This window comes from Schistocerca piceifrons, chromosome 2, assembly GCF_021461385.2.
Source record: "Schistocerca piceifrons isolate TAMUIC-IGC-003096 chromosome 2, iqSchPice1.1, whole genome shotgun sequence".
Classification (NCBI taxonomy): domain Eukaryota; kingdom Metazoa; phylum Arthropoda; class Insecta; order Orthoptera; family Acrididae; genus Schistocerca; species Schistocerca piceifrons.
In genome coordinates, this window is record NC_060139.1 from 706,534,394 (window position 1) to 706,557,541 (window position 23,148).

At 42.1% G+C, this 23,148-nt stretch overlaps 1 protein-coding gene across 1 annotated transcript in view; it reads left to right on the plus strand.

Annotated features, from left to right (window-relative positions):
* Positions 1 to 23,148, plus strand: part of LOC124775767 (rho guanine nucleotide exchange factor 12) — a 1,141,602-nt gene that overhangs the window by 514,249 nt on the left and 604,205 nt on the right. Inside the window, exon 18 of the mRNA XM_047250599.1 lies at positions 7,787 to 7,858. Coding sequence (XP_047106555.1) covers positions 7,787 to 7,858 — 72 coding nt within the window. The remainder of the gene's footprint in view (positions 1 to 7,786; positions 7,859 to 23,148) is intronic.

The following is a 23,148-nucleotide window of genomic DNA, read 5'->3' on the forward strand; positions in this document are numbered from 1 at the left end:
AACAGCACCGCAATCCAGAAGTTAATGATTGTTGTCTGCCAGGGTTGACGTGTTGTTATGCCCAGTACTCTGTGTTTGCTATTCATCAAACAATGCAGTTTGAAATCAAAGACAATGTAAAGATACTGATGCGTGATATGGAATCCTGTGCCTAGGAATGTGTACAAAATGTTGAATAATTTACTGTCCTAATTATGCACTGAATGATACCAGAAAATTGCACATTTTACACATTTCAGATTATATATTCAAATCATAAATATTTTCTGTATGCCTTCTCGCTTGAGTAGGAATATGCCACAGTTGAATCTCACGTACAGTTTTGGTAAACTTCGCTTAGTAGATGAGCTTTGCTTCCTGGGACCCAGTATGAATTAAAATGCTTGTTGAAATCAAAATTGCTTTTTGTATTCCAAGGGTGAAAGGTGCCAGGTATGCTGGTAGATGGACAGGAATTAATTTGCCTGCCTGTCTACGAAAGCTCCCAGAACCTTAGCTTGCAGCTGTTAGTAAGAGAGCTCTTGTTTGGAGCAAGTGACATGCTCATTTTTTCCGTAATGCTGATCGGTAGACTTTTTTTTTTCTGCTGATGCACAGACTAAGCTGTTACAAGAAAGGAAATAATCTGAGTTGAGAGAGCTTACTACATATTCCTGCCCCCATAAGAAGGGCATTATTTACTTTCAAATTCATTGTGTGATATTTTGCTGTATTAAGGAAATGCTTTGCAGTTAAATTACATTGTTCCTTTTGCATGCAGCGTTTTATAAATGGAGAAATACACTTATTCACTTCATCTATGTCAACAATGGAAACTTGTATAGGTATGCTGAGTGCTGTGATATATGTACTACTTCACTGTTAGTTGTAGTAACACTGTACTGATGGCAGGCACACTTATGGGCAAAATGTTTGTAAGGATCTCTTGATTTATGAATTAACAACAGATTGGTAAATTACTTAATCATATTTTCTGACCTTACTGTACATTCTTTTCATTTATTTATTGAGTGACCCTTACAACACCTCAGATGGGAAACCGTGCCATTACACAATTTCATTCTTGCATGTGCATGAAATCACATCTTCTTGTTGTTCTTGTATTTTTGTTAATTCTAGTCTAGGTTACATATTTTTCTGGGTACACACTTTACATGTGAATTCTGTGATTCTTACAGAATGCTTTGTTGTGTAGCTTATACATGAACACAAAAATTGTCATTTGGTATATTTGAGCATGTGATCAATAATTAAAGATTGATTGTACATTAAGTGAAATCTTTGAATACTTTTGAATTACCTTTCCATTTGCCCCTTTTTGTAAGGTTATGTCCACAGTTGAAAAGCTTAGCAAGTAATTTTAAGTCTAATTTCCTGAGTATTGTACCTTAGTTATTTTATTTTTAATATGTAGTGTCTTGTGGATATAGCTGATGTTAGCACGTTTTTGGTCGTGTGTAATGGGAATGTGGATGTGTCATGGAGTACTTACTTTATAATATAAGAAGTGTTTTGTCTGAACTGAAGATACTCCCTACAATGTATCTTTTGAGACACTGTACATTGTGAAACCAGACTGTTTCTCAGCTTGACAAAGTTTTCACTGTTGGTTATTGAAGTGACCATACTGTTTTGAAGTGAAGTACAGTATATTGTTTTGGCAACAGAGCAGCAGGTACTACAGTGCCATACGTCTGTATAGTCAGGTGTAGTACAACAAAAAGTAACAGTTGAACTGTTAACTTTGGAAGTGGAACAAAAGCAAGCTTTTTTTATGCATTTTAATATTTATGCAATAAATTTCTATAATTACAAAGCAGATAAAAATTACAATGGTGATGAAATGGTGAAACTAAGTGAATAGTGAGCAGAATATTTCCCAATTTAAAATAGAAACATGACATGGAGGGAACTCATTGATGAGGTATTTGATTTGATGAGTCAAAGAATTCCTTTACTGCTACCGGGTGAGGCTGGTAGAAGATCAGAAAATGTGAGAAAATAAGTCTATTGTTTTCACTACATTTCTTTGAAAGTCAAGAAAATTCAACACAAATTTGTATCCATTAACTGGTCAACATATTCTGTAGTACCTCTCAAACATAACAAGTCTCTCCTCCTCTCCAGAAGTAATGTGAAAGATGATGCTGGTGAAATCCAGTAAACTGGAGCTGATGAGGCATGGATACCAATAAAGAATAATTGAAATCTGATAACACTATGAGAGTACAGTTTTGTGCATGTAAAAGCATAAAAACATGGTTTTCATAAATACACAGACAATAGATTAATGTAATTGGATAGATAAAAAATCTTCTCACCAAGTGGTGGTAGAACACATACATAAAAGAAGGTTATAATTAGGCAAGCTTTTGGAGCCAGTGGCTCCTTTTTCAAGCAGAAGGGTTGAAAGAGAAGGAATAGGGGTGAAGGAAAATGATTGGAGAGGTGTAGGAAAAGGGGTGGATTTCGGGAAAGTCACAGAGAACCACGGGTCAGGGTAGACTTACGGGATGAGATGAGAAGGAAAGATTCATTGTTGGGAACTGCACCGCATGAGATTTGAAAACTTGTGAATTCAATGGAGGAAGACAAGGTGATATGCAAGGCAGAGATTACTGATAAAACCACCTTTAAGCTCTCAGATTTCAAATTTTGTCCAGTGCAGTCGCCAACAGTCAGCCTTTCCTATTCAAACTGTCTGGTAAGTCTCCCCTAACCCGCAGTTCTAGTTGATTTTTCCAAATCTACCCATTTTCCTAGACCTCTCCGGCCCTTTCCATCACCGTTCTTCCTTCCCTTTTAACCCTTCTGCCTGAAGAAGGAGCCACTGGCTATGAAAGCTTGCCTAATTATAACCTTCTTTTATGTGTATGTTCTGCCGCTGCTTGCTGAGTAGATTTTTTATGTATCCAATTACATTTATAGTCAAACACAGTAGATTGCTACTGGCCCCTTAGAGGAGGCATTGTGTTGTAGACAGGCACCATGAGAAGAGTGCTAAACATGTAAGCTTTCAGACAAAAAGTCCTTTGTCTGATACAGAAAACACACACACACACACACACACACACACACACACACACACACAGATGCGCAGTCACAACTCGAGCACACACGGGTACTGGCTCCAGCTGGGCCCCAGTAGCCAGAGACAGTAGTTCCGCACGTGTGTGTGTGTGTGTGTGTGTGTGTGTGTGTGTGTGTGTGTGTTGTGTGTCTTCTAATTCAGAAGAAGGACTTTTTTTTCCGGAAGCTTAAATGTTTAGCCATCTTTTCATTCTGCCTGTCTGCAACTCAGTGCCTCCTCTGTGTGGCGAGTAGTAATTATGCTTTTCATATTATTGTTATTTTATCCTGGACATTCCATTGTTTGTTTTTAATAAATGCAGTACAAATAATTGTTGTCATAGACAGTGGTCATTTTATGTGAGGAACAGTTCTAATAACCACACTGGAAGAAGAAAAAGCAGCGTAAGGGAAATAAAAGAAGAGCACTGTTGTAAAACAAAGTCAAGAGCAGGAAAATAGTTTGTAACAGAAGCTTGCTAAAAGATGAAGGTAAAAGGCAAGTGCAAGAGTTGTAAATGTGTGAGCTAATCTCATTGATAGCTTCCGATTAGCCTCAAGAAATTGGAAAGGGTGTACAGTCCGGTGAGCCCAAATATCATAGAAAGGCAGACATTGAGGAAAATAAATCTTATAGAAAATATTATCAACAAGGTCTTACAAAGATAATTATTTATGAAGAGTTGCCTGTGTTGAAATTTATTGGAAACAAACACATCTCCATGGTTATGGTGTTCAAGGATCTTAGTTTTATCAACTATATTCTGAGTTCTGTTGGAGGCTACATCCTGAAACAGCTGACTTCTCACGTTGGGTTCAGCTTCTCTGTGAGAAGTACTTCACAGCATTCATTACCCATAAAGAATTGCAAGAAAGTGACTGAGTGTACAGACCTGCATTTTTCTTGAATGTGTGTTGATGGTCTCTGAAGAAGTAGAAGAAAAGATCATTAGCAGAGCTACCATATCCCAGTTCTTGTGTCTGTGTCCATCCATTGTTCAGTGCCTCACTTTAAGAAGGCTAGCTTGACGTCATTGTTTTCTACATAGCTGTGTGGCCTTACACAAGTTTTCTCTAGAAACAAAATACCACAGTGTTGCTTTCATTTTCATGTAAAACCTATAACTAATGTTTATGAAGTATGTGCATAGCATTCACCAAAATGTAGCCACCTACTTAGTATTGCACAGGCTTCCTACCCCATACAGTCAATTTTGGTGCTTTGTGGTTTTGGCATTGTTTTATAACTGGAGTTAAAAGAAGGAAAATGCATAACTGTTCATTCCGTAGTGAACTTTCAAATGTTAATTGTGATGGTGATAAGCCTGTTTTGGATTGCATTCATTATTATAGATGGTACAAACTATTTTTGTCAAACTATTCCTGCACAAAATATGATGTTCTGTATATTACAATCAGGCTTCAAAAGATATCGTACTATTTGAACAAAAATGTTATATTTTGAGGGAATCCGTTTGGCAGATAAATTGCACTGGTAAGTATCATTCATTTATATTTTTATTACCTAACTGAAATAAATCTGGTGAAACATGCTGTAACTGCACATCTTCACGTGAAGCTATTGACAGTATCCACAGTGGATGCAGGACCTCATGCTGTTGAATCCCGTTTCACAATGAGTTACACACATTGAACTGATCCAGCAGAATGTGAATATTTTTCCTGACATTATTTCCAGAGCTAATTGTTAACAGCTACACAGTCTAAGTCAGGAAGTCAACTTATGTAACCCATGTGTGAATGAATATATGGTATATGTGGTCTTCGGTTAAATGTTTGTAGTTGTTCTTGTGCCATATATATGTGTCAGATGCTGAAATAATACAACTGCTTAAATATATTGATCGCTACTGTTATAAAGAACAGTTTCAGGAAGGGACTGTAGGTGTAAATGTGTTGTATGAAATGAGATATTTACATTCATTATGTTTGAAGATTGTTTGACTTTCGACCACAAAGTGCTAGCACAAGTTCAAAATAATAACTGTTAAATAGTTTTAAGTAATTGAATATTGGTCATCATAGCTTGAAATAAAAGTTCCTCTTGCATGGAACCCATTTATTGAATTAACAGGTTGTGATATTATACAAGACATGTTGCCTTCATTTCTACCATAAACAGAATGAATGCTCATTGCTTTCAGAGCCCCTTTCCACCCCCACTACCTGATGTCACATCCTGACATCCTGCAGCTAAGGACAGTACATTCAGCACTTTTTGAACGCAGTTTAAAATACAATGCTGATCACAGTTGTAACTATTTACTACATTTAAGTGGAGACTATGAATCATTTGAGTTCAAGCATTATCGTCCATCAATACAAACCTTGCAACAACCATACACGAGGTCCCAAGATCTTGTCAGAATACCTGACAGCAGTTAAACCTTATCTATTCACCTGTACAATTTCATGAAGAGCTGTTCGAGTGGTCAGCATAATCCCTGCAAACACCTTTTGAGATCATCCTCGATATTGGTTTCTTTCTACGATGTTTGGGTCCCAAAATCATATTTCACATCCCCTCCGGAGACAAATCTGTCAAGAATCACACTCCAGAGTGTAAGAAGAACATTGGACCACAGTTTGACCGTCGAGGTGGCATATTGAAGACTCTGCTCCAGACGTTCCTTTTTGTAAAGACACGGTTAGAGATACGAATACAAGAAGTCTCTGAGAGTAAAGATCACTCTGCCTAAGCCTTCTGCATGGCGTTTGCCTCAGTACAGCTTGGCCAGTGGATGTTGCAAGTCAGATGCCAGTTGCTGTGCGGTACTAAGGCGGTACCGTTGTACCCTTACAGCCAAATAATGGTTTCTCTTTCCGGTGTCACACATGGTCAGCTCTACCCTGGTCTTTGGGATACAGTTTTGGTTTCTATAAACTGTCACCACATCCAAGAAACAACAGAACGATTCACTTTAAGCCATCGGGCCACATCAGTTTGCGACTGTCCTGCTTCCATTCTTCCCGTGCTTCTTCAATGTGGAGTCTGGTGGGCGTCTTCTCTTTGTTATACTGCTCTGTCTGTCACTTAGTACACAGCGATTGTGGATGTGGGACTACCCAACAAATACTAACCCTTTTGATGGGTGCCCTGACATCACTGCTGGCGTGGCTGTTCGTTGACTGGAATGCCATCTTCCATGCAGAATATGAGTGTACGGATATCTGTTGACAGTTCGTATGATTGTATCATGAATTAGACTCAGGAAGGGGAAATAGTAGTTTGTTGCTTTAATTTTGAACAACAATGTATGTGAATACATAGAACTTCACAACTACTCCTCCCATAGAGCTAGTACGTACTAGGGAATATTGAATATCAGGGATGAAATAGGAACAAGGAGTTTTGGAACAATAACAACAACAATTATTACACATTCTGATTGCTTCACATATCCTCTAAAGGTGGTCAGAAATGGTCTGAAAAGCTTGTAAGGGTGTTGCAAGGGAAGATGTGCTGAGAAGTAATTGTTAAGAAAAAAATTCAATAAATTGTGCTGTTTCGAGTTTTTTTTAGCAGTGAAGTCAGGTCTTTGTATGTGCAAATTCAAGCACATGTGTATACCAGAATGGGGTATTGCACAGACAACTGTGGGTCATTGAGTTACCACTTGTTGAAATGCTCATTACCAGTTGAAATGTGGATTTTTTGGAAATGATAAATGTAAGCTATGTGAGCGAAAGCTACATTTGTTCACTTTAAGGAAACCAAACAAAGAACAAGTTTGGTGACAGTGTCTCTGGCAGGCTGCTTGAGTTTGCATATGCGGTGATTTGATTGGCTAACTTCAATGTTAAATAACTTGGAAACAGTGCTATATATCGGATTTTTTTTAAACAATTATTTCTTAGCACAACCTCCCCATAAACAGTCTTACAACCTTTTCAGACTGTTACTGACCACCCTGTATGTTTGTCCAGCTAACCATACAAATTTTTTGACACAAATGTTTTCAGATAATTGAAACAAAAAGAAAATAGTATTACATGTAAGATACAAATGAATACTGGAAAAATAAAGTAGCTGCAATTAGCAGTACTTCAGCTTAAAAATGAAATCACCATTATAGCTGAATGTACAAAGACATATTTTGTACACATGTAAATAACGTTTATACACACTTCTAATTAGAGCAACATAATGTATTTAATAACCCAAAGGTCTCTCTATCCATTTGCAAGTACGTGTATCTTGAAACAGATAAGTTAAATAATACTACAGTATGCCATATTTTGTGGATCTTTTCATGTAATTTTTGTCACTGTGGTCCTATTTTTGTGTTGTTGGTGTGTGGGGAAACGAAAGATCTATTGGAAATCAGTTCTATGTACAAAGATTCTGTGTTCGTAACATAATACTTGAATCCAGTTTACCTCTGTATTCAATGGTTTTTCCCATTTTACCATTTTGTTTGTGGAGAATAAAAGGCATAGGAAAAAGGGTAAGAAAATACTAAAATAGGAGTCTCAGGTAGGAGACATCTGTTGCTCTCACTATGTGGTACTGTTCCGTAATTTTGACGCATGCCTGTTCTGCTGTGTGAAACTATTCAGCTTTGCATTGACTTTTGTCTTTTGCATTTATCTGTTAGTTTTCTTAATTCTCTCTTACGTGTGAACTGCATGTTGTTTCATTATGGATGTTACCGTCTTTGTCCATAGTTGGTATGATTACACATTTATGTTCCAGTCGAACGTGTTAGGAGGTCAGGAGATGATGAATCCTTCTCGTCTGAGGCTGAAATGGGTTCAGGAGCAGCAGGTAAGTGTTCCATACCACTTTCTGTTTTTATTCATCATATTTATTTGTTTTTAGTAGTGTTCTTATTAGTTTTTAATTGTGTACAATGTAAGTATAACTTGGTAATTGGACACTTCATTGGACAAAATCAAACCAAGAGACAAATTAAACATGTAGCTGTGCTTGTGCTTTCTTCCAAGTTGTACTTTGGTGGTCACTGCAACAGTTTCACAGCTGTGTCACCGTGGTGTCCCACATGAGGGTGAGGAGAAGGCATTGTGCTGCATACGTGATGCCAGGTGGTAGGTTACATCACAATGTTGGTGTATGCCTTGCAAACCTTATTCTGAGGCCAGACATATGCTTTGCAGTGTTTCAGTTGTACGTGGAACTTAATGTGCCAAATCTCAGGCTTTTTTGCCACTTGAAAAGGTGATTATACTGTTATTTCATCAATATACAGGGTGGTCCTTTGATCGTGACTGCGCCAAATATCTCACGAAATAAGCGTCAAACGAAGAAACTACAAAGATTGAAACTTGTCTAGCCTGCAGTGGGAAACCAGATGGCGCTATGGTTGGCCTGCTAGATGGCGCTGCCATAGGTCAAACAGATATCAACTGCATTTTTTAAAATAGGAACCCCCATTTTTTATTACATATTCGTGTAGTACATAAAGAAATATGAATGTTTTAGTTGGACCATTTTTTTTTTTCGCTTTGTGATAGATGGTGCTGTAATAGTCACAAACATATGGTTCACAATTTTAGATGAAACTTGGTAACAGGTAGATTTTTTAAATTAAAATACAGAAAGTAGGTACGTTTGAACATTTTATTTTGGTTGTTCCAATGTGATACATGTACCTTTGTGAACTTACCATTTCTGAGAATGAATGCTGTCACAGCGTGATTACCTGTAAATACCACATTACTGCAATAAATGCTCAAAATGATGTCCGTCAACCTCAATGCATTTGGCAATACGTGTAACGACATTCCTCTCAACAGCGAGTAGTTTGCCTTCTGTAATGTTCGCACATGCATTGACAATGCGCTGACACATGTTGTCAGACGTTGTCGGTGGATCACGATAGCAAATATCGTTCAACTTTCCCCACAGAAAGAAATTCGGGGACATCAGATCCGGTGAACTTGCGGGCCATGGTATGGTGCTTCGGCTGCCAATCCACCTGTCATGAAATATGCTATTCAATACCGCTTCAACCGCACGCGAGCAATGTGCCGGACATCCATCATGTTGGAAGCACATCACCATTCTGTCATGCTGTGAAACATATTGCAGTAACATCGGTAAAACGTTATGTAGGAAATCAGCATACATTCCTCCATTTAGACTGCCATCGATAAAATGGGGGCCAATTATCCTTCCTCCCATAATGCCACACCATACATTAACCTGCCAAGGTTGCCGATGTTCAACTTGTCACAGCCATCGTGGATTTTCCGTTGCCCAATAGTGCATATTATGCTGGTTTACGTTACCGCTGTTGGTGAATGACGCTTCATCACTAAGTGGAATGCGTGCAAAAAATCTGTCACTGTCCCATAATTTCTCTTGTGCTTAGTGGCAGAACTGTACACGACGTTCAAAGTAGTCATCATGCAATTCCTGGTACATAGAAATATGGTACGTGTGCAATCGATGTTGATGCAGCATTCTCAACATTGACGTTTCTGAGATGTTTCCACATAATACATAAGCCATGGCAATGCTGATTCTTAATCATTTATCTTGAGCATCAAAGGACTAATAATAATAGCATACAGCAGTTTTAAGTGGAAAATGCATGTGTTATAGACAAGTAGGAAGGCATAACGACAGCAGTTAGAACTGTTTCGTAACTTGGTTCCATGAAGAATGCCTTTGTACAGTACTTTAAGTGTGACAATCTCATTATGAACACGAATGCTACAAATAATTGATATCATCCAATTTTAAGTGAGCACTGTTACAGCAGTGTGGTTTGTACTAAAGGCTCCAAGCAGGGTGTCTAAATCGACTGCGCTGTTGTTTTCCCAGACATTTTACTGAGAATAATTCATGTCCAGCAGAATTCAGTGTGTTTGTTGTCAAGTTTTATGTGATCTTCACTTCCTCAATCATATGAAATATGGCCATGTAAACTTTATCCTTTTGTATCAACTCTTAGATTGCTCTTCAGAGTATCCAGTGAATGTACCCATCAGAGGATCTTTTCTAGGACATTTTCTTCTTTGTGCAAAAGCAGAGTGAATAGGTCCCATTCTGTGTATCGGGAGTCTGTAGATTGAGATACAACGTGCTTATAAAGGACAATCAGTGGCAGTATGTGAGCTCCTGTCATATCCAGTGATGTAATTGGTGAGGAAGACTGTAATAGGCAAGTGGTGAAAAAATTAACTGTATGTAAGAGAGTTAACTTAGGTTGATTAAACTGTCTGCTTGACCAAGGAATAGCTCTTTCCAGTCAGTCGGAGACACTGAATTAATTTCTGGTTATTGTTTTTATGTAGGGCACTTTGGTTTAAACCATGGCTGTCTGTTGTATCGTGAAGAGTCTCAGCTGAGCTGTTTAATGCTTGTAATATTATTAAAGGGTGTTTCAGCTTCTCACCAACAGACTTTCAGAAACAAAACTGATACAATAGGCTAAATTTATTTGTCATGGAACTTGTCTATTTTTAACCCATTATATATGAGTTATTCACTTGAGAAGCCTGCAACAGTCTTAGAATGAATGATATAATTTGTAAGCAAATTAGGTTTTATGAAAGAGCCAGCCGAAGTGGCCGTGCGGTTAAAGGCGCTGCAGTCTGGAACCGCAAGACCGCTACGGTCGCAGGTTCGAATCCTGCCTCGGGCATGGATGTTTGTGATGTCCTTAGGTTAGTTAGGTTTAATTAGTTCTAAGTTCTAGGGGACTAATGACCTCAGCAGTTGAGTCCCATAGTGCTCAGAGCCATTTGAACCATTTGAATTTTATGAAAGCCATCTTCCAAGAAGGATTCAAATGGTCTACAATGAGCGTAGTTGCAGAAATGCCTTTGTAACACTGATGTCCAGCTCCGTCAAGCTTGACCTATTTCTATACCATGTTGTTTAACACTATTAGTTAAAGGAATCAGCTCAGTTATGGTGAATGCTGGAGTAACACATGCCGTGGCATGGTCAGAAAGGAAAAAAATGCTGTATCTATGAGTATTTGTTTCCTAAGAGGAAGCACACAAAGCACAGTACTCTTTCTGAGGCTTGGAGGAGGCACCGGAGACACAGCAGGTCCTGCTTGACCTATCCAGTGTTCCTCAGAGCTCACAGTTAGCTCAGCTCACAAGTCCACAGTCCCTGTGTTTGGCCTCAAACATGCTGGGATCTGAACTGGTTGTGCTCAGCAGCTGGGAATGAGTCCAACAGTTTTATAAGTGTGATTTTCAGAAATTGTTGGTGAGGTGTTTCATTGAAGTTTTGTGGTAGAACAACAACTCCTAGAAGATGATTGCCCACATTTCAGCCCAAATACTCACAGAAAACCTTTGTTGAGAAGATCTAACAGTAGTCACATGTTGGCTTCCATCATCATAGATGTGACTATTCTAAGATTCAAATTAACTGCCACGTGCATAAAATAAAAAAAAATCATTTGTGAGTAACATATGAAGCAGTATGATTAGCATTTTAATGAAGAAATCACAGCCCACTTTCATGTGAGGAGAGAAGTTGTATGACCCTAGTTTCCACACATTCTGTGTCTGGTATTTACATGGACCACAGTCATATAATACCCTCCAGATAGTTGGGTGACATGTGCCTGTAAAATATGATGAACCACAATTACTAGTTGAAGGTGTGTTATTAAGCTTGACATCTTAGAAGTCCAGAATTCTCTCATTACAATTTCCCCTGCTAACATTGTTGGGATGAAGACAACTGTTCCTTGAAGGAGTTAGTAAAGGACAACAAAAGTACTGTGTTTGTATGCTTCCTCTTAGGAAACAAATACTCACGGATATTACATATGTCTCTCCCCTTGCTTGTCTTCACTACACCATACAATTATTTCACTTAGTTCAAATGATATGTAATCCATGCTTGATCCAACACCTCACTTGTGAACAGCTGATGAGACTGGTAAGACACACTGAAGGCTTAGAAACAGAAATTTGAGCTGGGTGTGTTACATTGGATGCAATGAACAGTGTTCATAACTTGTAAATAACAGTTCAAAAACGATATGTTCCATAACCAAAAATGATCTATTACATGCATGACCTGTCACCCATCAAAGTTTGTGATGTGATGATATGCTGTATAATAATGCTCCATCCTTTGGGAAAAAGCCGTATGTATGCTACGAAGAAAGCGTAAAATGCTTTAGGTAGTAGTGCTGCTAACTTAAGTATTGCATTTCACCATTTATGAGACAGCAGAACTTATTTACGAAATGTTTGAATGAAGCGACAGCAATTTACAACTCTTGTTTCCAATTTCTGTATGAGTTATTTTAATATTTGAGCCCTGTTCTCGTTTTGATACTTCGCACTACAGTAGGCTTATTTTTACTTGTTGGTTACATTATTTTGAGAGAGTCAGTTTTTTAAACGAATATTTGTATTTGTTTTGTGATGGACGCTAACGGTGGAGTCACCTGACGGCATAAAACACAACTCCTAAATTCGGAATAATTTGTTGGTCATCTCGAAATAGTTGCAGGAATTTCCATTTCATTGGGATGTGATATTCGTGAGAACAGTTAGGAATTTTCGTAAACCAGAATACGAGCGCGCGTGAAGTTTGAATAGGACATGCAGTTTTAATCAGTTGGAGACGCACATTCCGGCGCATGTTGAGACGTCCATTCAATTAACGTACCACGGCCAGGCGTTGACGTACTTTAACACGACAGTTGGCATGATTTAACGAATCTCTTCGCGACGTATACCTCACGATATTGCAGTTATCGGTCAAGAAAAGTGGTGTGTAAACGCTTCCTCTTTCTGAATTCGGTCGACTTGGAAGTGAAATAGGTGAATGACTGGGAACAGTTGCGTCGGCGCTGCCGTTCGGCGTGTGCACTTTTCAGCATGCGGCAGCATATTCCGCAGTATGTAGCGTGCCAAGGCAGACCCAGCTGGCTTGCTCCCAAATAGGCGGCTGCCGTCGCCTGGAATTTCGGCCGCGTGCACCAACTTGCGTCATATTTTTTATTTTAAAATTTTGGCTTTGCTCGCACCTTGAGCTCGTAACGACGACTTCTCTAACCAAGTTATTTGACAACTCTGTGGCCTTACATCCTGCATTCAAAAGAAGGATGCAGTCGGTCAGCATCAGGGTATTACCTCGAAATCTTTCAGTTAACATAGCTGCCGCCACGGGTGTTTAATATTCGTACACCTTATGCGAAGTTGGTGGTGATATTTCGAGTCGAGCGTCGGACGTTCGCAACATAAGCAGAAGGTTCCGTGCAGTGCGAAATAATTCTAGATGAACAGACGCACAAAATAAGTTGGATCTTAATTAAAAGATGGCCAGTAGTGGCTTTGCATAAATTTAACGCCGAAAATGAAGAATTTAAAAACAACGCGATATCCCGGATTATTCATTTGAAGCCACGATTACTCTAAAAAGCTGTGTAAACCAAACTTTTTAATAATGCTACTAATGTTTACGAATGCGAGGTAGCGGTTTCTCTGTTCAGTAATTGTACCTTAGCAGCAGTCTACACATTACTGTTCATGAAACACAGCAACGTATTTCGACTCTCGTCATCGGTCTGCCGGCCAGTGTGGCCGGGCGGTTCTAGGTGCTTCAGTCCGGAACCGCGCGACCGATACGGTCGCAGGTTCGAATCCTACCTCGGGCATGGATGTATGTGATGTCCGTAGGTTAGTTAGGTTTAAGTAGTCCCATAGTGCTCAGAGTCATTTGAACCATTTTTTTATCGGTCTCTCATTGTCGTAAACACTTCACAAACCCTAATGGAACGCCCCTAATTGCAGTCGTAGTGTAAAATATGTAGGCCAAAATAATCTGCATATGAGGTAAATTAAGAACTTCATCGGCGAACACATTTTTACTCTACATCGGCTTCTGCAGGTGTGTTATTAGTTTTTGTGAGGATATTTCAGCATTGAGAAGTCGACACTAAGAGGCTTGATCCTAGAAACGCGTGGATCGTCTTTTTCGAACTTAGCGGTAGATGTGTTGATGCTACAAAAGATGGCCAGAAAGTAAAGCACCGCATTCCCCCCCCCCCCTCCCCCCGCCCCCTCGTCAGCCGGATACAATGCTACGAATGCGAAACGTTACGTATGTATTATTTCAAGTCTCCTGAGTGAGCGCACCAAGTTTCCGTCACTTCCAACACATAGCGTAGCAGCAGGACAGTCTCAAAATAGCATTTGTAGGTGATGCACGTTACAAGCATCGTGCCTTCATTGAATGTCTCACTGCAGAGAAAGAAACTGGGGGAAATATTCAAAAAAGGTTGTGCAAAGTGTGTGGAGCATCTACTGTCGACAGAAGTACAGTTAGTCGCTGGGGCAAGGAGGGCGAGGTCATCAGAAGGCGGTTCGACGGAGCTCCACGATTTGGAGCGGTCGGGGAGACCATCCACGACTGTCACATCTGACATGTTGCGCGAGCTGATGTTGTCATTTGCGAGGACAGACGCATTACGACTCGGCAGTTGGCGCTGCGTCTGTCAATCAGCAAATGAAGTTCACAAAGTGAAGCACTGGTTACGCCGCCAGGTCAAGGGTTGGTACCGACAGGGCATACACGACCTTGTTTCGCCTGGAGGAAGGCCATACAACGGGACAGAGATTACATGTAAAAATTGGGGTGTGTAGATAAAACACCAGTCTTTTGTGTGTGTAATTCTCATTATGTTCAATAAAGAATTGTTGAAGAAGAAAAAAATGCGGTGCATACTTTCTGGGCAACCCTAGTACTAAGCTGTAACGTTTAAACAAAGCTATTTACACAGTTCTGTCATTTTGTTGTTCAATACATACGGACAGTGTTCCCCTTACACAGATATTAGGCTTCCGCATTCTTGAGATTAATTCTCCGGGAGCCTTGACTGGCGTTGTTGATGGGGAGAATGTTACCTTAAATACGAAATATTATGAGCTCAAACGTAACGATCTGTCTCGAAGAAAATAGCCCCGTCCATGCCATCTAGCATGGATTTCGAAACCATATGTCATGCGAAACTCAAATCACGTTTTTGTCACATGACATACCGAAAGCCACGAGTCAAGGCAGTAAGGTAGATGCATTAATTCTTTACTCCCGAAAAGCATTTGGCGCACTACCACACCAGTGGGTCGTCGAATGAAATTTGCGACTGAGAGTTTCCTACTACGGAAGACGCAGCATACTATCTTAGATGGAGCGTCATCGACAGATGTACTCTCTCTTATGAAAAAATCCAGACTCCCCTACGTAGTGGGGAATTGAGAACTAGAAGTCAAGAGAGGCCAACCTGCCAGTATAAAATGATTCTCAGTAGAGAAGGAGTAACGGCAGAATGGCTCGGTCAAGAGGGCTCAGTGACTTCGGACGTAGACTAGTCATTGGAAGTCACCTCAGTAACACATACATCAGGGACATATCAGCGCTTCTAAAGCTGTCCAAGTCGAGTGACTGTGAAGTGGAAAAACTAATTAACAGCCATAACCAAACAAGACAAGGCAGACTTCATGTACGTATTGACAGAAAGCACTGCGTAGAGTATTTATAAAATAAAATGTCGTGAAATTAGCGAAGGGAATCGATCGTGAGTTCCTAAGGGGTACCAGCAGTTCAGCCACCACAATGACCGAGCTTAGGGGTTTAAAAATAATAGGGTACAGTGCTCACGCTGCTTCTTATGTCACACATTTATGTAGTAAATGCTAAGCGACGCTTGAGGTGGTGTAAAGAGCGACCCCACTACGACAGCTGTCTTGTGACAGCCAGAGCGAGAGCACCAGCAGCAGCGAGTACTGTTTGTATAAAGCGTTTATTTTGCATTTTGTTTACGACCTTCCACTAAGGAAGAGATTCTATTTGTGTTTATCTGCTCTGCATAGTAACTAACAGTTCTTGATAAAACTTTACGTAGTTTTCGTGTTAGATTTCTTAGTGTTTTCTTGATCGTTTAGAACAGAAAGCGCCCTAAAACCGTCTTTTGTTTGTTTCGCGGCCGTTAGCCACTAGTCACTTGAATCAGCAGTTGTCTTGTGACAGCCAGAGCGAGAGCACCAGCAGCAGCGAGTACTGTTTGTATAAAGCGTTTTTGTACTTATTTGCTGCGCTTAGCTTTTAAATAGTTTTTCTAGCGTAGTTTTCGCGTCTCGTATTTCAGTGAGTGTTTCTTGATTATCAGAGTAGCTCATCAGAAGATTATCTTGGGAATTTGTCACCGTATAGAGTAGGGTAAACATAGTCATGTGTAGGGACTGTGGTTGTTGTGAGCGGACGCAAGGAGAATTGGCCACTCTTCGGGGGCAGGTGGAGGCTTTGTCTGTTAGGCTCATCGAGCTCGAGGCGCAGGCGTCGGCTCGTAGTGGCGTTGGGGCAACTGTGGTGAGACCTATGCCTACTTCGGTGGCCTTGGAATCACATGGAACCCCTGATGTCGCTGCGTCTTCCGGCAGTGAGCATCTTACCGGTCAGCCATCACTCCAGGGTGAATGGCGGACAGTGGTGGGCTCGCGCGTGCCTGGCCGAAAGGCGAAGGTGGGATCTGGCCGCGTGGCAGCTGCCTTACCCCTTTCCAACAGGTACGGGGTGCTTCCTAGTGGTGATGACATCGTTTCCGAGCCACCACAGGATGCCTCGCCTGTTGGGCCAGTGGCCGATTCTCCGGCAAGGTCCCGACAGTCACAGAGGGCGGGCCTATTAGTTATAGGGAGCTCCAACGTTAGGCGGGTTATGGAGCCCCTCAGGAAAATAGCGGGTAGGTCGGGGAAGAATGCCAGTGTGCACTCGGTGTGCTTGCCGGGGGGTCTCGTCCGTAATGTGGAGGAGGCCCTTCCGGCAGCTATTGAACGCACTGGGTGTGACCGGCTGCAGATAGTAGCACATGTCGGAACGAATGACGCCTGCCGCTTGGGTTCTGAGGCCATCCTTGGTTCCTTCCGGCGGCTGGCTGATTTGGTGAAGACAACCAGCATCGCACGCGGAGTGCAAGCTGAGCTTAATATCTGCAGCATAGTGCCCAGAGTCGATCGCGGTCCTCTGGTTTGGAGCCGTGTGGAGGGTCTAAACCAGAGGCTCAGACGACTCTGCGACTATAATGGTTGCAAATTCATCGACCTCCGTTATTGGGTGGAGAACTGTAGGGCCCCCCTAGACAGGTCAGGCGTGCACTACACACCGGAAGCAGCTACTAGGGTAGCAGAGTACGTGTGGCGTGCACACGGGGGTTTTTTAGGTTAGAGGGACCCCCTCTTGGGCGAAACGATAAAATACCTGACGGCTTACCAGAGAGGACATTATCATCGTTGATAAAGAACGTCCGTCCTCAGAGACCAAAAACAGGAAAAGTTAACGTAATATTGGTAAACTGCAGGAGTATCCAGGGCAAGGTTCCTGAATTAGTATCTCTTATTGATGGAAACAGTGCGCATATAGTATTAGGAACGGAAAGTTGGTTAAAACCGGAAGTGAACAGTAACGAAATCCTAGACACAGAATGGAATATATACCGCAAGGATAGGATAAACGCCAATGGTGGAGGAGTATTTATAGCAGTAAAGAATTCAATAATATCCAGTGAAGTTATTAGCGAATGCGAATGTGAAATAATCTGGGTTAAGCTAAGTATCAAAGGTGGGTCAGATATGATAGTCGGATGCTTCTATAGACCACATGCATCAGCAACCGTAGTAGTTGAGCGCCTCAGAGAGAACCTGCAGAACGTCGTGAAGAAGTTTCGTGATCATACTATTGTAATAGGGGGAGACTTCAATCTACCAGGTATAGAATGGGATAGTCACACAATCAGAACTGGAGCCAGGGACAGAGACTCTTGTGACATTATCCTGACTGCCTTGTCCGAGAATTACTTCGAGCAGATAGTTAGAGAACCAACTCGTGAAGCTAACGTTTTAGACCTCATAGCAACAAATAGACCGGAACTTTTCGACTCCGTGAATGTAGAAGAGGGTATCAGTGATCATAAGTCAGTGGTTGCATCAATGACTACAAGTGTAATAAGAAATGCCAAGAAAGGAAGGAAAATATATTTGCTTAACAAGAGTGATAGGGCACAAATCGCAGAATATCTGAGTGACCACCATCAAACGTTCATTTCTGAGGAAGAGGATGTGGAACAAAAATGGAAAAAATTCAGAAACATCGTCCAGTACGCCTTAGATAAGTTCGTACCGACTAAGGTCCAAAGCGAGGGGAAAGATCCACCGTGGTATAACAATCATGTACGAAAGGTACTACGGAAACAAAGAAAGCTTCATCATAGGTTTAAGAGTAGTCGAATCATAGCTGATAAGGAAAAGCTGAACGAAGCGAAAAAGAGCGTAAAGAGAGCAATGAGAGAAGCATTCAACGAATTCGAACATAAAACATTGGCAAACAATCTAAACAAGAACCCTAAAAAGTTTTGGTCATATGTAAAAATCGGTAAGCGGATCTAAATCCCCTACTCAGTCACTCGTTGACCACGATGGCACCGAAACAGAGGACGACCGAAGAAAGGCAGAAATACTGAATTCAGTGTTCCGAAACTGTTTCACTGCGGAAAATCGTAACACGGTCCCTGACTTCAGCCGTCGCACGGACGCCAAAATGGAAGATATTGAAATAAACGATATCGGAATTGAAAAACAACTGCTATCACTTAGTAGCGGAAAAGCATCCGGACCAGACGAGATACCCTTAAGATTCTACAGTGATTATGCTAAAGAACTTGCCCCCTTTCTATCAGCAATTTATCGTAGATCGCTGGAAGAACGTAAAGTACCTAGCGACTGGAAGAAAGCGCAGGTCGTTCCCATTTTCAAGAAGGGTCATAAATCAGATGCGAATAATTGTAGGCCTATTTCGCTTACGTCAATCTGTTGTAGAATAATGGAACATGTTTTGTGTTCTCGTATTATGACGTTCTTAGATAATACAAATCTCCTTCATCATAACCAACATGGATTCCGCAAACAGAGATCACGTGAAACTCAGCTCGCCCTATTTGCCCAAGAAATTCACAGTGCCGTAGACACTGGCGAGCAGATTGATGCCGTATTCCTGGACTTCAGGAAGGCATTTGATACGGTTGCGCACTTACGTTTAGTGAAAAAAATACGAGCTTACGGAATATCGGACCAGGTTTGTGATTGGATTCAGGATTTCCTAGAAGAAAGAACACAACATGTCATTCTTAACGGTTCAAAATCTGCAGATGTAGAGGTAATTTCGGGAGTACCGCAAGGAAGCGTGATAGGACCTTTATTGTTTACAATATACATAAATGACTTAGTTGACAACATCGGTAGCTCCGTGAGGCTATTTGCAGATGACACGGTTGTCTACAAGAAAGTAGCAACATCAGAAGACTCGTACGTACTCCAGGAAGACCTGCAGAGGATTAATGCATGGTGCGACAGCTGGCAGCTTTCCCTAAACGTAGATAAATGTAATATAATGCGCATACATAGGGGCAGAAATCCATTCCAGTACGATTATGCCATAGGTGGTAAATCATTGGAAGCGGTAACGACCGTAAAATACTTAGGAGTTACTATCCGGAGCGATCTGAAGTGGAATGATCACATAAAACAAATAGTGGGAAAAGCAGGCGCCAGGTTGAGATTCATAGGAAGAATTCTAAGAAAATGTGACTCATCGACGAAAGAAGTAGCTTACAAAACGCTTGTTCGTCCGATTCTTGAGTATTGCTCATCAGTATGGGACCCTTACCAGGTTGGATTAATAGAAGAGATAGACATGATCCAGCGAAAAGCAGCGCAATTCGTCATGGGGACATTTAGTCAGCGCGAGAGCGTTACGGAGATGCTGAACAAGCTCCAGTGGCGGACACTTCAAGAAAGGCGTTACGCAATACGGAGAGGTTTATTATCGAAATTACGAGAGAGCACATTCCGGGAAGAGATGGGCAACATATTACTACCGCCCACATATATCTCGCGTAATGATCACAACGAAAAGATCCGAGAAATTAGAGCAAATACGGAGACTTACAAGCAGTCGTTCTTCCCACGCACAATTCGTGAATGGAACAGGGAAGGGGGGATCAGATAGTGGTACAATAAGTACCCTCCGCCACACACCGTAAGGTGGCTCGCGGAGTATAGATGTAGATGTAGATGTAGACAGTGGGTGATTGGAAGCAAGTGATTTGGGACGATTGATCATACTATGCCCTCTGGCAGTCCGTTGGAAGGGATTGGGTTTGGCGCATGTGTGTAGAATGTTATCTGCCGTCACGTGAAAAGCCACCAGTGAAGTGTGGGCGAGGTGGTGTTACAGTATGGGGGTGTTATTCGTGGCTAGATTGTCGTCTCTTTATTGTACCTACGAAAACTCTAAAGCGGAAGGATATGAACACATTTTACAGCATTGTGTACTGCGTACAGTTGAGGAACAGTTCGGAGACAACGATTGAGTGTATCAGAATGGCAGTGCACCATGTCATAAAGCAGCGTCTGTGAGGCAGTGGTTTGTGTAGAATAACATTCCTGAAATGGACTGGCGTGCCCAGATTCCCAACCTGAACCCAGTGGAACACCTTTGAGTTGAGTTAAAACGCCGACTTCGCTCCAGAAACCAGCGTCCAGCGGCACTAACTTCTCTGGTTTCGACTCTTGAGGAAAAATGGACAGCCTTTTCTCCGCTGACATTTAGACACCTCATTGGGAGTGGTTCCCAGTTCAATCCGTCATAAAGCCGAAGGGTGGACACACCCCATATTAGTGTCTATTAATGGTTGTCTAGATAGTTTTGATGAAATAGTGTATAAGTAATTTCTGGCGTGCCCGAGGGAAGTGTGTTGTGATCTATGCTATTCGCGTCCAGCACACACATCAACAGAGGTTTTGCACCACCCCTTTATTTTTAAATTCGTTACGCAGAAAACAATTGGCTCCGAGGCATGCGGTATATTTCTTTGCAAAGTGTCCATATAAAACAAATTGTGTAACGAAAAAAAGTTACCGGTTCTGTATATATATATATATATAGGGCACCCCTGAGCAACGTGAGTACGTGGTAGAATGACGTCCCTTTGATCGGATGTTGGATTTAATCCGTCGTGAGATCCCATCGATGAGATCATCAAGCCAGCGCTGATCCAAATTGCCCCACTGTTCAATGACTATTCGGCATAAGTCGCGCAGGGTAATACAAAAACAGTAGAGGTATGAAAATGGAATGACCACGTAAGTTCAATAGTAAGTAAAACAGGTATCAGATTCGTTGGTAGTATACTAGGAGAACGCAGTCGGTCTACAAAGGAAATTGCTTACAAAACAATTGTGCGACCCATCCTAGAATTATTGCTGTAGTGTGTGGGGCTCGTAATTAATACGACTGACAGCGAACAATGGACGATACAAGCGAGGGTAGCACGACTGGTCACAGGTTTGTTTGGCCTAGGGGCAGCGTCACGGAGACGACAAACTACTAACCAAGTTTCAAGAAACAGAATTAAGTGAGGAATCAGAAAGTATTCTACAGCCTCGTACGTATCACTTCTGCTGGGACCAGGACGACAGGATTAGACTGTTTGCAGCGGTGGCAGAGACATTTAAGCAACCATTCTTCGCGCTTTACGTACGTGAATGTAATGGGAGGAAGCCGTAGCAGGTGGCCGTACAGTTTACCGTGGTTTGCAGAGTGTGGCTGTTTGTGGACATCAGCGACGGATGTAGTGGTCGCCGGCGCAGCCGGCCCTATTACTGCACAGCGCGGAGACGACACGACGCGCTGCGACGCGGACCTCGTGGAATGCCGCCCCGGACGCTGGGCGATGCCAAGGACCGCTCGGGTCCGGCCGAACCGGGCGACGCGCTATCGATTCGCGCCGCGCCTCCGCCACCGCCGCGCCGCGCCGCGCTGTCTGTTTCGGTGGGAGCCGCTCGCCGCCTCCAGCTGAATCAACACTGACAGTCGCGGCCCTGCTCTCCGCCACTTCCCCTGCGCCGAGCATTCACTTGTCTGGCAGCCCGGAGCTTAGGAACGCGGCATTTTCGAGCGCAGAACGCAAAACTACAGTAGGACATCAGGGAATGTGCGACTTGAGGCAGTGTGTGTTCCCAGTAGGCCGGATAACTGCCATGCCAAACGGGCACTAAGCTTTCACGTTTGCTCCCACAATTTTTAGTCATTTAGTGTTTAACGCTCTTACATGATCATAAGTACATTAACAATTGCAAACAAAAACACTACAAACAACCATTTAAATAAAAACGAGCCAGCCGGGGTGCCGAGCGGTTCTAGGCGCTACAGTCTGGAACCGCGCGATCGCTACGGTCGCAGGTTCGAATCCTGCCTCGGGCATGGAAGTGTGTGATGTCCTTAGGTTAGTTAGGTTTCAGAATTTCTAAGTTCTAGGGGACTGATGACCATAGCAGTTAAGTCACATTGTGCTCAGAGCCAATTGAATAGAATTGAAATAAAACGAAGGGAAAATAAATCAACGATCAGTGTCCATATTTTCCAACCGCACAACTGCTTTGGATGTACACTGACTTAGCAAATGTCATGGGATAGGCACCTAATGTGCGTAGGGGCTCCTCTGGCCCTGCGGACTGCAGTGAGACGCCGTGGAAGTGAATCTTCAAGTCCTTGGTACTCCTCTGGAAGCAGCTGACACCAAATCATATGCAGAGCGGCAGACAGTTCTGGTCTGTTCGTAAGTGTAGGATCCTTTGCACGGAGCCTGATTTTCTTAACTTTCCAAATATGCTCGATGGGGTTCAAATCTGGGGTGGGAATCTCAGTCTTTGGACCTGCCCTTCATGTTCCTGGAACCATTTCCGTGCGACCTGGGAGCGATAGGCGGCGCGTTATTGTTTTGAAACACCGCAGAACCGTCAGGGTGTTGGAAGGCCAAAAATGGGTGGAGATGGTTCCCGAGCATCACGAGTTACTGCGGACCATTCAAAGTCCCTTCCAGAGCAACTAGGGAACTCAAGTCATATTTCAAAAGGTCAGTGACTGGGAACACGTAACGAAGAATGTGCAAGCCTTCTTCAAAGAACGACACGTACCACTACTTCGCTTCACTGGCGTGCACGTTGTGCCCAATTATGTAGTGTAACAGTGGCACCCCTGTGTGGCGCCGGTTCCCG